Source organism: Ammospiza caudacuta, chromosome 5, assembly GCF_027887145.1.
Source record: "Ammospiza caudacuta isolate bAmmCau1 chromosome 5, bAmmCau1.pri, whole genome shotgun sequence".
Taxonomy (NCBI): Eukaryota; Metazoa; Chordata; class Aves; order Passeriformes; family Passerellidae; genus Ammospiza; species Ammospiza caudacuta.
Genome location: NC_080597.1, coordinates 12,583,590 through 12,600,226, shown reverse-complemented (window position 1 = coordinate 12,600,226; position 16,637 = coordinate 12,583,590). Strand labels below are relative to the sequence as shown.

General features: G+C 40.9%; 1 protein-coding gene across 1 annotated transcript in view; it reads left to right on the top strand.

The window, feature by feature from the left end:
• Positions 1-3,648: 3,648 nt before the first annotated feature.
• The window catches only part of MTPN (myotrophin), a 30,348-nt gene continuing 17,359 nt past the window's right edge, over positions 3,649-16,637 (top strand). The window contains exon 1 of the mRNA XM_058804977.1: positions 3,649-3,812. Within this exon, the coding sequence (XP_058660960.1) occupies positions 3,741-3,812 (72 nt within the window). The 5' untranslated portion in view covers positions 3,649-3,740. The remainder of the gene's footprint in view (positions 3,813-16,637) is intronic.

Here is a 16,637-nt window from a genome sequence, read left to right as displayed (position 1 = left end):
ACTTAACTTTTTATACCCCTCACGCTCATGCATTGCACCTGTGTGCCCTCTGTTCCCCTTGGTGATTGGTCAGTGCCCCTGGGCACCCATTGCCCTCAATGCAGCTCACCTGTCCTGCACAGCTGTAGCCCATTGGGGATGAGGCTCAGCCACAGCCCCACTCCCAATTACCACACCTGTGTGCCTACAGCAGCACTTAGATGGGAAAGAAGCAATGGAAATTATAATACTGAAATAAAGGAAACCTATAGCCAAAAGGAGATTAGTACTCTGTGTTAATAAATAAGTCCGGCCTGGTTATGTATTATGGGTCAAACTTCCAAACCATTATTCACCTTTTTATTTGGCTTAGAGTATTTGTCAACATTGAATCATCCCTTGGTTTAGTTTACAGAGCTAGCCCCTTGCTTAGCAATTGCTAATTGTGTCTACTATACGGTGTCCAAGGAAAAGGCATTTCCATAGACTGACACCCTTCCCCACCACCAAAGGCTGGCCCCAAGTGACTTTCTGAGGCCCAGCCTCACTGGGATTCATGAACAAGCACCAAAGAATGGGTGGTGTATGTCTGACTTTAGCTGCTTCCCCTCCTGCTTCAAGTCCCACAATGAATGCAGTCAATAATTGTTGAGTTTCCCTGACTGCAAGCTTCACTTGACCTTGGGAAAGAAAAAAATAACTCTTCTTTCCTTTTCCTTTCCACTCCCTCTTCTTTCAGTACAAATACAGGCTAATAAAGAGAAAGAAAATGAATTGTTCAATTTTCACTTGTCACTCTTGTGTCAGTTCCATAACTTTATCTAGGCTGCTATCTGTCACCTTTATTATTTTCTCCTTAACAGACTGAGTTCTATATGAGGGTATTTTATATTACTGCTTGGCTGTTGTTGCTGAACTAACAGCTGTTGGGTATGAATTGTTCAGGATTACACAAAGGGAGTATAACAAGTATGAGATCAAACTCGTGTTTTTAAATCAAACCTGCAATGGGACCAATATGTATTCCAATCTCCTTCTTGGATTTTTATGTTGTTTGTTCTTTGAGTTTTGTTGCCTTGGTTTGATTCTTTTTAGGTGGATAGCAGAATTAATTAGATTATCTTTTATTCTAGACTGTTTGTGTGCTGTATTTATGATTTATACAAGTGGGTACATTATAGAATACCAGCAGCATATAACAGACTGCAACAATGAATTCCAATTTATTTATTAAAACAGATTGGGACACTTTAGCAGTAAGGTAGGACTTCAAAACAAAGCTTAAATAGTAAGCAGAGAGTTGTATTTTATCTCAAAGGGAGCAACTGGGCCACAAAAGGCAGTCTCCCTACACTTTAACTCATTCTTACAGAACGATGGATTCATAGAATCATAGAATAGTTTGGGTTGGAAGGACCTGAAAGATATATCTAGCTCCAAGCCCTGTGCCATGAACAGGGACAACTTAAATTAGACCACATTGCTTCAAGCCCTATCCAGTTTGGTCCTGACACTTCCAGGGATGGGACATCTATTAACTTCCTTAGCATTATAGATGGATAATGAGACGATTTGCTCTCACAATTAAAAGATAACTATTGTGTGATATTAAGAAAAGCTTTAGTGCTGTACAGTTATGTTATTGTAGTTTAGATGCCCTCTGCTCTCCCCACAGTTCCCTTTCCCCCCTGTGTTGCTGCCATCACACAGCCTGGGCTGTCCAGGACAGGTACAAAGGAGCTGCACAGGTGTCCCTGGCATGGGGCAGTGGGGAATGGAAAAGCTTGGGGGTGCTCAGGGGGGCAGCATGGCAACACCTGACCTCCAATCCAGTGACAAGAAAGCATCTCCACTGATAAAGGGCCAAGAGGAGCTGACTGGCAGACCCAGCTGGGGCTGGCTGGTGCAACCCCAGGGGTATTGGGTTGCAGGGATGGATGCTCAAAGACTGAGCATCCATCTTGAAGATGAACCAGCCATGTGGTGTGCACGAGAGGCAGTTCTCAGCACTGCACCTTTTTCCTTATGTAGTCCTTTTGTTGTGTTTTTGTTAAGGTTTAATAAACCTTTTGAAATTTTCAAAGTGAGCAGTTGTGTCTCACTTGGGCAACCGTGCCAGTGACTCACAACCCTCACAGTAAGGAAATTCTTCCTAACCTGTGTGTTTTTGTGAAAAACGCATGTATTTTATGATTGGCTTTTTGCAAATATTAAAATGAATATTATATGTGTTGTGTTAGAAAGTTATGCTGTATTAAGTTTTTTAAGTACTGTGTTAAATATAGTTTTAGGTTATAAAAATTATTAAAATAGAAACTATGCTATGTAAGATGCTTTGTTTAAAAGAAAGGACTTGCAGCGAGATAGCAGCCACAGGACACCTAGATCTTTCAGAGAAAAAGAATTTATTGCCCTCTTATCGGAAGAAACGAACTTCTTCCCGCCTTGAAGGTGCTATTAGGATTAGAGGGAAGAAGTTGATGCTGACCAGACAGAATCCTGTGTTTGAATAGAATTTATGCATTATGTATGTGATGTATGAATATGCAATGGGCTATTGTTTTTAAAGGTTAATCCTTTGTTAACGTGTGTCCCTTTTCAGGCTCTGATGCCCAGAAAAAGGTACCCAGGCATCCATAACTCTTTGTTTTTATTGTCTCATATTGTCTTAATTCAATTTGTCCAAATTGTTATTACTCTAATTGTGTTACTATTTTTATAACCATTTTATGACTATTAAACTTTTAAAATTTTAATAACAAGTGACTGGCGTTTTTCACATTTTCATACTATCTCCAGTCACCTGGAGGAGCCCAAGGAAAGCCTGGATGTGGCACTCAGTGCCATGGTCTGGCAGGCATGGTGGTGCTGGGTTACAGGTCAGGCTGGATGATCCCAGAGGTCACTTCCAACCAAACTGCTCTGTGGTTCAGACCGGCTACAGGCACTGCAGAGCAGCTCCAGCTCCGAGGGTGTTTGGGATGCTCTTTGCCAGGGGGGATTAGGGAGAGCGGCTGCCTGCTGGCAGACAAGCCTGAGTCACACAGCAGGCTGCATGTTTCGTAGGCAAAACATGTGGCTTCGTTAAACAGATGCAACCGCCGAGTGCCAACATATTAATTAACCACCACATCCTTCCTTTCATGTCTCCCCGCTGCTGCTTTGGAAGCATTATGATAATTACCCGCAGCTTAGAGCCTCGGGGTTTGCAGAACAGCTATTCAGACACGTGGTTCCCGCAGCAGGCACAGACTGTGAGGGCGGGTCCCGAGTCCCGGCCGAGCTCGGCACGGTTCGGTCCGGGCGGTTCCGGCCTAGGCCGCGTCTCCACGGCAACCGCGGGGCCCGGGCGGGTCTCAGGGCGCATGCGCAGCCCTCCCTGCTCGCTCTCCCCTTTCCCCCCGTGGTATCCGGGGCAACGCGGGGACGCCGGCGGCGCGCGCATGCGCTCTGCGCCCCGTGTGCCGCCGTCCCGCGTGGGCGTCGCGGCGGAGCGGGGGGCCGGGCACGGGAACCGGAAGCGGAAGCGCGGCCGCGCGCGAGTGAAGCCGCTCCTCGCCCCGGCGGGACCGCCCGCGCTGCCTCGTGCCCGGCCCGGCCCCGCCCCGCGCTGCCCGCGCGCCTTCCCGCGCTGCGCCGAGCCCGGCCCCGCCCCGCCCGGCAGCCGGGGAGGGGCTCCCGCCGCCCGCCCGCCCGCGCTCCCGGTGCTGCCGCCGGCCCCTCGCCGCTCAGCGCCCGCGTCCCCCCGCCCGGCGGCCGCGATGTCCGACAAGGAGTTCATGTGGGCCCTCAAAAACGGAGACTTGGATGAGGTGAAGGACTACGTGGCCAAGGTAGGAGGCGGCGGCGGCGCGGGCGGAGGAGGGAGGGAGGGAGGGAGGGAGGGAGGGAGGAGGGAGGGAGGGATGTGCGCGCAGCCCCCGGGATGGGCCCGGGGTGCGGGAGCCGCGGCCCGGGCGGGTACGGGCTGCGCTCCTGGCCGTGGGCTGAGCTCCGTGCGGAGCCCAGCGCCCCCTCCCCCTCCGCGGGGCCTCTCGGCTTCCTCCTTGTCTCCTGCCCCCGCCGCCCCGTGTATGCCGCTGGAGTCATTCCGTGTCTAGGGAAACTTAACGCATTGACAGGCGGGATCCCGGCCCCTGATCCTGTGTGGATTTGTGGCCTGCGTTTGGTTATCCTTCCCCTCGGTGCCTCAGGGCTCGTCCTTAATAGGGTGATGCTAAGCTGCCGGGTGTGCTGAGGCTTAATTCATTAACCTTCTGGGAAGTGTGCTGGTGGCTGGGCAGGGCGAGTGCTCGGGAACAGCAGACACCTGTGTGATGGCTGAACACTCCTCAGGTACACGGCAGGGTTGGAAAGCTGCATTCTGTCCTCATTTGCCTTCTCTTGTCACTGAGAAAAGCACACAAGGGCAACGTCCTGCTTCAGTGAATCCTTGCTGTTCAGGGAGATTGTCTGGGAGCTGTTACATCAGAGCAGAGGTGTACATCTAATTTACCTGTAATTATTTTGATCTCCAAACAAGTTAATGATTGTCTTTGGGAGCTTGACACATGCTGACACAACTTGCCGTGATGATTTAGGTTCTTTCTACTCCAGTTGTCAACTTGCAAACTCGTAGTGCTCCTGGCAGAAAGAAAAGTGTGCAAGTACTTCCAGCTGCTTTTGTACAAAGTCCAACAGCTTAGCCTGAATAGTCTTCTCTGACAGTTCCAGCTAAGCTTCTGGACTTTGCATCAAAGTGGCTGTGCACTCACATGCTCTGCCCATAAAGTTCTAGAGGAAATAACTGGGAACAATTATCCCACTTCAGCTGTTTGCCAAGGGTTGTGTACCTGTCTGTGTATTAAAGGTTGGGTAATACATTGGTATGTCTAGTATCTTCTCAGATTTGGGGATTTGCAGAGTGTGTCAGCAGCATATTTGGATTTTCCTCCTGCTTTTAAATGGTTTCCATGTCTAGAAAATTCACTGCACGCTAGTAATTATTGGTTCCTTGTGTATCTTTTGCTGAGGCAAAAGCTTCAAGGCTGTGGCATTGTCTTGGTTCAGTTTCTATCTACAAGTTCACTGCAGTGCTAATTAGAAAGGTTTTTCTGTATTCCCACTCTTCCTGAGTGTCACTGCAACTCGTGTAGCAAATGGATTTATGTGATCACTCCTCATCTGCCTCAGTGCCCAGTCAAATACTTGGTTCCATCTGCTACTCAAAGAGGCTTGAGCCAGCCTGGATGCTGCTGTAGTGGAGAGGCTGAACTCTCTCATCTAACTGCACTAATGAGGCAGACATCCTTAAAAGAGAGATACTCACTGGAATTACATGATTAGTGTACAAGGAGCCTGCAATCCTTGAGTACTCTTACACTGTAGAACTGCTCCTAATGTAGAAGTTGAATAAACTCTGGGTGTTTTCTGTTGGTTTGTGATCTAATCTTATTCATACTTTTCTCACACTTCCAAGTATGTGTTGTGTCTTCAGTTGTTAAACAACCTACAAGAAGTCAAATGTTTTCAGTCCTTTTTGTTTCCTTGACAAATTGGTGGACTAGTAAACTCTTAGCCTGGTTTCCTGTGGAAGCAAAGCTTATATAACCGAGTTTTGGCTGATCCTTATCCTTCCTAGTGGTTTGTAAATCTTTTTTCTGTCTGATTTTTTTGTAAGTTTCACAGAGGTGCAGGTAGGTCAGTTTTGTTAAGGTAAATGAAATGGAGGGGGTGCCCTCAGGGAAGGGAAGAGTACAAGAATGAGTTTGGGTTTTACTGTATAAAGGAAATGCACGTTGAGGAGGGGCAAGAGAACTCTGTAAATCATCTGAATGTAGGTGAAGCCTCAACTGGAACTTCACATTCTCAGTTCTGAGATTAATGAAATATGTGAAGGCAAATCATGCTTTGGTAGCTGGAGTTCTCAGGAAAGTATCTGTTCTGTGCTCTATGTTCTTTCTGACTTTCTTCATTATCGGTTACATGGCTTCTGCTCCCTGCTGCTTTCCTGCTCTAAGTATGATTTAATGTTCAGGAATTTTACTTATATAAACTTTGCAGTGGCATAAATTTCCTCTCCCTGTAATGGGGGAGGCAGTCATATATATCTTACAGTCTGCATCTTCATAAAATTCTTCCTTGTCTGTCTTCCTGAAACTTTTGGTTCCCAGCTTCTCATTTGTTTTGTTTCTTGTTCTAGTCTTGTTTCCTCATTATTTGTTTGGAAACAATACAGCCTTTAACTATGATCTTGCAGTTTTGCCACCAATTACCACATGAAGGGTTTGACCTCTGATTTTGTTTCATGTTTGAATGGCAGGGCTTGAAATGCAAACTAGGTGACCCTGGGTGCTCTAAAAATAATAATATAAATGGATGTTATCAGTGGGAATGTAGGAATTGAACTCCCTTAATCAGACTGGACTTTTCTTCACTTGTGTGCAATAATGTAATAAGCTATGGAGTTTCTGTCTGTGGAGTCATAAGTATCTTTTTTTTTTCTTTTAATCTGAGGTTTGGCTAGTAAGTACCAAGAAGAATGTGAATGTTTCTGCTCCTTCAACAGTTCCTGGACAAAGAAAGGATACAGAAACAGAAGCAAGGGTCTCCATTTGCGTTACATATTTTTCTACATAGGGATTTTGCATTCTCCTGAAGTTACTTTCTTCAGGAATAAAAGTTTTTACAGAAAGAGTAGTTCTGAGGGGTGCCAATGAAACAGACAATGCCAAGTGATACTGCACTGTTGCTTAGCAAAAGAGATCTGTGTTGCCAGTCTGCATTTGAAAGATACTGGTGACTTCTATTTTATTAAAATATGAAAGATTATTTTTATAGTTGGAATAGCCATGTAAGACTTATTTCTGTTTTTGTAAGAGACATGATATTAGTGTCTATGTTTCTCAACTTACAACAGTGTCAACTTTATGGTAAATGTAAATTTCTCCTGGAATAGTGTATCTAGTGTGTTATGCTAGCAAGTACAGTGTCAGCTATTTTTATGATGACTAGATTAAAAAGTAGTTTTTTACTGTTTGCTTTCTTTGATGTCTCCCTTTTTAATATAGCCAGCATATGTTAGCTTCAGAGATGCCTACAGGAATCTAAAGGATTGAAGGAATTCTGCACTCTTCCCACGTACATCCACTCAAATTTTTAGAATTCCTCAAGAAGGCAGAAACTTCCATGGGAACAAGTGAATCAAATGTGCAGGTTAATGTGTGAGGAGGACCCACGCAGCTGAAAGAAATTTACCTCCCTCAAGGTAGGGAGTGGGTTAAAAAGTACTAGTTAGACAAAGAGCAAGTTGTATTAAGCCTACAGAATTTCTTAATATGAATAGTGTTTGCTCTTTCTCCTTTTCTTTAACCTTCCTCCCCAGTGGAATTAGATAAACTGTGCATTTGCTTAGAAAGGACTTCTCTATCAGCCTGTGCACATAGCATTTCCAATCACCAGTAGATTTCTGAGGTGAAGTACAATTTCTTTTATTCACTAGGCATAAAGTTTTTAGCAAGATAAACTTAGATTTGTAGTAGAGGCTTCAAAATATTTGTTCTGAAGTAATTTCATCTCCCATAGTTTAACTGAGAATTCCCCACTTCCATGAGCTGATTTAATCCTTTGCATCATTTCCTAAACCTACCACTGCTTACATTTAAGTTTGGCAAATCAACTAGCCTAATACCATAAGAAGACAGGACAGGCAACAAAGCTGGAAGCACCAGATTTTTACTGCTCAGAGGACTGGGAGGTTGAAGTTATGGTAGGATGTGAAATGGGTATTTCTAGAAAGTGGCCCTCATAGGCATTTCTGGTGTGGAGTCTTGTTTTTTTTAAATAACAAAACAAACAAAGCAGATTCCTGGAGCACCTCCAATAACTCATCTAGCCAACAGCGACCACCTGTGTGTTCCTGACAAAGCTGTGATGCTGCAATCTGCAGTTCTTTGGGATATAGTGAAGTTTGAGTATGTGTCTTGAGAAATGCATAAAACTTGACAACTGCTAAACTAACTATGGAGGCTAAAATAAAAAAAAATGTGTAGAAGTAACTTTTTGAACAAGAAGCAGCAGTGAGGGATATAGTTAAGTGTTGTGAAAAAGAGAAGAAACTTAAATATATCTGCAAGAAGAGAGATTAACATGAAGTAATAAATAGCTTTTAATTCTTTGGGATAACCTCTGTTCTCTTCAATGTCCATTCCAATGACTATTACACCTTCAGTTACAGACTAAATGAAAGTGTGTGCTTAAATGGTTGCTGTATACGAGAGGATTACTTGATTTACAGATATAATGGATACATTGAAATTCCCCTTATCTCATCATGCTGAAGTGCACATTGTTATTATGGCTGCATTGATACCTGAATTGCCTCTGGTCAGGTAACAGGTTTCCTGCTCTTGAGTGACAGCCTGGAAGCCTGTCTGGATTACAGTGCAGGGCAGCTCGACCTCACTGCCTTGTCCAGGAGCATATCCCTGATCTGGGAGCTGCTGCACTGAGCTTATTCCCTCTGGGGCCTCTTGGATATCTCTGTAACACTCCCCAGTGTTAGCACTTTTACTATGAGGATTTGTTTTTATTTGCAGATTCTAGGAGTTGTGTTATTTTCCACTTGATTACTGTTGAGTCTGCTGAAGTGTGATTGCTAAAGATAATTTTGTTTTACTGGGTAGTTCTAATTAAGCTTGGCGTTCAATTTACATTTTTCACATTTTAACATGATGACCTAAATCCTTCTTTTATGGAACAAGATAATTGTTTGCTACTGTAACCTGCCATTAGCAGGTTCCATTTTCATGGTGGAGTTGCTCTTAACCAAAATCCCGGGAATGTACCAGAAAAACTTTCAGAAAAACACAGACAGCACAGCTGCCACTTCTTAGTAGTGTGCACAATAAAATGAATGAGGTTGTTGAAAACCACCTCTTCAGGATGGCTAATTAATTTCCCCAGTCTGATCCAAGAGTATCTGAGGACATGTGGCAAAGAATTATTCAAAGATATTAATAGTTTGTGCCTCAGTTCTTAAGTAGTTTATAGGAGCAGCATGAAGTAACAAACTTGCCTGCAAACCTGGCATTGTGATGGAATGTGTGACTCACTGACTGAATGAACATCCCAGGATTCTCAAATCTCTCCCTTTTTTTTGTGAAAGTATGGAATTGATTCTTCAGCCATTTCAATTTGAAATTTAAATAGAGCTCATTCCAGCTGTGATCATTTGAATGATCATGAATCTGGAACTGCAAAATGTAATGTTTTCTTTGGGATGTTGATATCAGGCTATGGTGATTTTATTCATTGAGTTTGTGTCTGTGCTCTGAAAATCTTGGTGGCTTTAACATATTGCTAAGTGATTCATAATTGACCTTTCCATGCTTAAAACCCAAGTTAAGTACTTACTTACTTGATTCTGTCTGGGCTGTTCTTACTGTGCTGATTTCTCCTGTGCCTCATGGCTGTTTGCTGCAAAAAGTAGAGTTATATTAAGACCAGATAATAAAACATTGAATTTAATCTTCTTTTCTTTTTGCTGATGTACTAATGTATTCCACTCCCTAAATTGAAAGCAAATTTTATCTCTGAAATATATCCTGTTTTGTCCAAGTTTGTGGTATACAGCATATGCATTCCTAAGTATGACAGTCAAAGTTGGGAATAGGTTATGAATAACAAGCAGAGAATTTAGTGGTGTGAGGAAAACACTTAATTCTAGTACTGCTCTTTTTTCTGCCCTCCTTTATTCTAACCACAGTTTACCCTGTGGTACCAGTTTTATCTTTAATAAATCCTTGTTTTTCAAGCATAGCTCAATTAGCTATTTTGACTTCAACAGAAGGCTTACAGGAGATGAGCTAAGCTTTCTAAAACTTCAGGAGAACAGTTCTGCAGTGGTGTGGATCTGTATCCATTTGGAATAATATGTGGAAAGTTGAGTTAGATGTGAAGATCATGCAGTGCGTGTTGACTTGGGTACCGTGGCATTGGTGATGCAGGTCATAGAAGTAAAAAATCCTGAATGAGTGGATCTTGCAGCACTGTCAAAATGCATAAATAAGGATTCCTTTGGGTACTTCTCAACAGACCAAACAACTTCTGTGTGGTTTTTCTGAAGGACCATGGGCTCAGCTGGTAATATACCAGGATTTGAAGATCAAATATTCTACTGAAGTTCAAGGAGAACATTGTGGACCGAGGGTTCTCATGTCCAAGAATTGTGATGTCTGATTAAAGGTCAGAAGAGAAAATTGAGGAAATATGCAGAAAACCAGGGGATGTGTATGATTATATTGCTGAAGTGATGGGGATCCAGTTTTATGTGAAGCATCAGTTGAATTTAGCATGTTTTTTATAGTTTCTTGTTAATGTTTGTTTGAACTTCTGAATGTGTGTCCACACGAAAGTGTGAGCAAAGTTACTTCTTTCTACCTAATTTCCCCACTTCTCAAGTTGAAGGCTTGTGTTAAATTATCCCTAATTTTTAATTCCATAGTAAAATGAATGTTGAATTTCCCAGTACAGTTCTGTGGAAGGAAGCAGTTGTCATTTCCATAGACAGATCTATTGCCAGGGACAAAAGCACGAGCTGGAATTAATAAGTGCCAATAACTGACCAGTTGGTTATACAACAGTTGTTTTTCTTACAAGTTGCAGTTTCAGCAGTTTTCAACAATTAGATGTTCTTCTGCTTTAGCTCATTATGAGGAGGGGTAGGTACAAATCAGTACAGCTCATATTAAAGTGAATTTTAAACTTTTATCGGATGCTGGGTAGGAGACTGACTTTTTTGTAGTATACTGTTGTTAAAGCCTATGTTGATCATGACCAGTGATGGCAAATTCTACAGTCACAGGCCACAGATGGGGAAGGAAATAATACTTTCATTTAAATGGTTAAGGAACTGCTATCTGTAGTGTTGCTATTTTGACTTTGAATGCAATCAGTATTAATAAATCCTATTGAACAAGCTTCAGTATTTGTCTTAATTCTCTGATTGGAATGTACTTGGGTTTGTTTTGTGGGTTTGTTTTTTTTTGGGTCGTGGTTTTTTTCATCTTTTTAATAAAGACTACGGTAGCAAATAATTTGTTTTCCCAAAAGCAACTGAAATTCTGATGAGGGAGAGTAGGAAGGGAAAGAAAAATACGGTCTTGAAAACTCATAATGCACATGAATATGGCTTTGAAGTCGCTTGAGGGAGTTGGGATTTGGTGCTTTTAGCACTTTGCCCATTTTTACATACTTTATTAGTATTTCTTATGCAGTGTAATTCTGTAGCTCAGTTCAGATACATTGTTTGCCAAGGGCACTGCATTTCTTTAAAGGAAGACACAAAAATTCTTTCTTGCTGCACCAAGAATTAGAATATGGTCTGCAGTTTTGTCTTTGCTTACACACATTGCTGCCTTCCTCAGTGGTTACCGGCCTGAAGGGAAATGGTGAAATCCTTTCACTTAGCCTTCAGCTATGCTTTGGAAATCAAAGAGAGTAATTGCATGCTGTGGCTAATGAGCTGAGCAGACCAAAACATCACTGGATAGGTGTTCTGGAGATTGCCCTGCCACACTTGCAGCCAAAGTTCAGAGAATGTTCTGACTCACTTTATACAACCAAATTGTGTGCTCAGAGTTTCTGATGTGCTCAGATCAAGTCTTGATAATTACTGTTGGATGACTAGTTCTTTCATTTCCCAAACTCTGGTCATTTATGAACTTGCTTTTGAACACTTGTGACCTATAAATTAGTGATTAGCTTCAAGAAGGAAAGATGAGCTGTTAGGCCATTTGAGACAATAGATAGAGAGCTGTCCATAGAACAGTTACCATCAGCATCTCTCATTTAAACTGATTTGCTAATGACACTATGAAAGCAAATACCATAGGCAATAAATGTTTAAAAAGTATTTTTCTCTTGGTTCAAAAATGCTTCCAGTGCTTGATTCAGGTAATGCAATTGAAAGTGGAAGATTTCAAGTCCAATAAAAAAGAGGCTAGGAGAGTTCCTGTGAGGTGAGATCTGCATTTCTGTTTGTGCCCTGTATTAAGAAAAATCAAACTCACAAAAAACCCCACAGAATCCTTTGTACTCGAGTGAGGCATTTCTGAGAATCTTCATTTCTTGGATTGCTGACTTCTCAATAACTTCAGTAATGCTGTTAACTGTTTCTTGGCTAAAGTCTTGGATATTTAGCATAGTTTAAAAAACTTGAATTTTTCTCATGATAAAAACAGTAATTGTCTGTTATTTAAATTTATCTTCGGTACAATGACAGTAAATATAATTACTTTCAAAATAGGGTCCTCTAATCAGAGTATAACATGAGATACAGTTTCGTTCCATGTCTGTGACAAGTCAATAGACTGTAGTTACTAAAGCATTTTCAACAGTAATTCCTGAAGAAAATAGCTTAACTTTTGTAAGTGGATTATTTCAAACTTAAGTACAATACCAATCTTTTAAATTTTAAGGAAAGTATTATAGTGAAGCTGAATACTCCAATGTGTATAACTGTTTTAGGAGCCATGCAGTAGTTGTTAATGCATATGTTTTTAAGTATATACTGCTTAGAAAGCAGAATTTATTTTATAGATGTAAAAATAGCTTTTCTGATCGAGTTTTTGCCTCTGTGCTTTGTTTTTGCATGACTCCAATCACCAACTGCTTCATCATGTCAACAAAACTCTGCATTAAGGTACAAAACTTCTAGAACTCATTAATGCCGCTTTTGACATTTCGTATCTTTTTATGGATTGCTGAATGAAGAAAATGGAAATTCACTGTGCACAGGAAAATAACGCTTGTTAATATTATAGGAAAACCCTTTTAGAAGCTAAGCTTCATTGCTTTGGATTTGATAGAACACTTGATTTTGCCTTGGACATATCTTTTGTTCAGTTTCTGGAGAGCTAATTCCTGCTTATGGTGCTAAGCCCCAATTAAAGCACTTAAATTCAGGGAATTTTTAACCATAGCAATAATCTTTGGGAGATACACTCATCTTCCTGTTTATTCTCTCATCTCTTCCTGCTACAGTACAACCTGAGCTTTGAGAATTTATATTTGTTATTGTTGCAGGGGTTTTTACTTATTGTGTCTTTAGATCACGCAGAGAATTCAAGATACCAAGCTGGCATCTATTGAAACTGAAACCCAGCAGCTGGCGCCGTGTGTTTGCCTCAAAGGAAAACATCCACTTCCTGTTCATTCCTTGGACAACATGTTCTGAGCAGCTTAATGCAGAACTTGATGTGGGGCTCTTCCAGAAACTGAAAGTGTTTTAATTGGCGGTTAACACTCAATGCAGAATGCATGGCAATGGCTGGGATCCTTTGCTCAGCTGCTTAATTTTTGGAGCAGTTTCTGACATGTTAAGCTTGAAAAAAAAATTCCTTTTTGCAGGAACAGGTGTTGTTTTGTAGATTTTTCTGTTTTCATCGTGTCATCTGTTGTCAGTTTGCTGGTGGTTGAGTACTGAAACAGAATTAATGCTCTGATTCTGGTTTGTGTATGGTTGATGGCTCCTGTTTAGCAATTGTCTGGCACCCATGTGAGCTGGAATATCTTCTGCTTAGTGTACTCTTAGAATAGGTATCATGCAAATCACATCATCCAAAATACACTGGTAAAATATGAAGTCTGGCCAATCATTTTTGCAATAAAAAATCCAATCCCTTTAGGCCAGCTCAGTGTTGCCTATGAAAATGGACGCTGCACCGTGTGCACTAGGTGCAGTGCCTAACACTGAACATTATGTCAACTTAAGGTATAAAGGCATTAGATTGATCTGCAGTTCTTTAGAATTAATGGTTAAAGGCTTTTATTTTTGTTTGTCCTCTCCATATCAGGGCTGACAGGTGAGTCCTGATGCTGTAACTAAAGCATTTGAACTTTAATTCTGAATTCTAACAATCTTTCTAAGCAGAGACAGTTTGGGAAGTGTCTAATCATTGGCTGCTTCAGTTCATCATCCAGAATAATTCATGCACTAACATTCATCAGTTAAAGGGTAATCTGAACAGAGAGCAATGATACCTTTCTCTGCAGCAGCTTATTCTGTCAGAACTATTTGCTGCCATTACTCTGAGCTGTTGCCTAGCTAAGAAACAAACTTATAAATGGAAGTTTTGGACCAAACTTATAAATGGAAATTCCTGGGAGCCAAGAGAAGCTGCACAACTGGGCCCTTCATTCCTGTTTCATCCCTTGCTAGTGCAAGTAGTGAGTGGATTGCATGATTTCTCACTCAAATCTTACACAGGTTAAGCATTTTTTGGCGGGGGGGGGGAGAACAACTGTTTTCAATAACAGTGTTTGGCACATCTTTGAAGCTGGGATTGTAGCATGAGCTTCTAGAAGCTGTAGCTAGGAAACAGTTGGTTCATTGCTGTTCTACAGAACAACTCATGTATCAGGTTTGTTTGTCTCCCAAAATGCTGATACAACTGAAGCACAGATGGCTCAGTAGTTCAGTTTATTTAGCAGTTGTTTCTGGAATTGTATTCATTTGACTGAGACAAAGGACTTCAGATTGCATTTGATTATGGTGGATAAGCTAGATACTTGTTTACCACCAACAAAACCTGAAAAGTATGCTTGTTAAGCACCTTTTTGTTGGCTTAAGCCAGAATAATTGTAGCAGTGCTTTAAAAGCTTTTCAGAGTACTTTAGATATGATATCAAGACAGGCAAAATTCATCATCAGGTTCATCATTCATTTTCTTAACTTTCATAGACCAAGTATTGGTGTTATTATTAGCAATTAAGACTTCTCCTAAAGTAGAGAACTGCAAAGTAGATATCCATTTTTTACATGGACAGACATCTGTCTGCTCTGGTTGTACAACTTGCTACAACATGCCAGCTGGAGACACACACTATCCTCAGAACAGAAACCCCTTTTTGATAAACTGATGAGCATCTTTTAGGGGGAATGTTGTCCTGCAATTCTTTGAGTAGCCTTTTTTTCATATTTTTTTTAAACAGAAGCTCAGTTGGATATTGCAGGATAAACTAATAGTAAATACTAGAAATGAGTCCAGAAAAATAATGAAAATTTGATACTCATGTCTTCAGCCTCTTCCACAGGGATTTAACTTTCTGTGTTCAAGTTCCCTTCTCAGCATCTGTTAACTTGGATTTGGTTTTTGATCACTATCTCTACAGGATTTCTTGTGGATGTTTTTGCTATTTCTGTTTGTTTCAGTAAGATGTGATAAGGGGGAGGTGTTAAATCAGCTTGTCCCATATATTTCCCAAAGCATACAGGGTAGAAAGAAGACATCTGGGAGAAAATTCCTTTTTGCTTCAAGTTATAAAATTTAGAGGACGGGGAATAAAACACCCAGAGGAGTTGAAAAAATGTGATTAAATAATCAGTAGGAAGGCTTTGCTAATGCAGTCACACTCAGCTGTTAAACAAAAACCAACAAACTTCTAGGTTTTCTGAAGTTCTCCAAGTGCAAAGTGGTTATCCCACACAACAAATCTAGGTCATTTGCTTTGGATCAGTTGTCTGCAGGTAAGTGTTGTCCACTCAGGCTGCAGTTGGAGAACTCTGGAATGGTTGGAATATGCTGAACCACTGAGCAGCAATAGCTGTTGTCTCTGTGCAGGCTGAGTGATTTTTTTGTGTAGACTGAAAGTAAGTAATTTTTTAAAATATAGAGGATTCACATGAAAATTTGGATCTGGCACAAAATTTTTGCAGTTACAGGTGGGAACTGCCTACTTTCAGTTGCAGTGAGTTGATTTCCTTGGCTCTGGCAGGATCTTATTGCAAGTTTTTAACTGAAGAAATCAGCTTCAAAATCATAAACAATTCACAGCTTACAACATTAATCTTTTTACTTCCCTTTCTGCTCTTTGGCTTAACCCAGACTTTGAGTTACTGGTTATTTCACCAGGTTCCACTCTTACTCTTGGTTGGAATATTTAGTGACTATAAGTGAAACATGGTCATTTTTCTTGTGAATCAGAAGATAGAGACAAGAAAACTTAAGACTAAATAAACTTGCTGGGCAGAAATGATAAAATACTCTTGCTTCTTCTTAGGCCTCATGCATTGTTTTAGAAGTTTTTTCAATAAAACAGGTTGAGTGGAAATGTGAAATTTATCTTTTCCATCTACTCTGTCCAGTTCTTAGGTCTGCAACCCTTGAGGGATCATATGGCAAGAGTTTTTTTCCATTTATAGGAAAAAAATGTACAGAAGTTTAAATTATAGATTGCACTGACTTATTTAGAGCTGATCATTTGAATTGTTCTTAGCTAAAACATATGGGAATGTGAAATCAGCACACTGGACTAGTGTTATGATGAAATACACAAAAGCTTACATAAATTATTTCCTTGTCTAAAGTATTGGACTGGTGGTTCAGTTACCTTCAGATTTGTATTAAGGCAGATGATGTGAGGGTCTGTCTGCTGTATCAATGTAAAGCTGTTTCAGTTCCTGTCACAGATGCAGAAATTTAACCTCTCTACCCAGCAAAAACTGCTTCAGGCTGGTGCTCATTTCAGTTACCATAACAAAGTATTTAAAAGAAATTTTATAACCAGCTTGGAAGAAGAAATTAATTTATTTTGTCTGCTAGTCAAAGGTGTTTAGAGTAATGTTAATTTTACACTTGAAAGCAATATTTTTTTAGATACACCATGAAATGGATTCA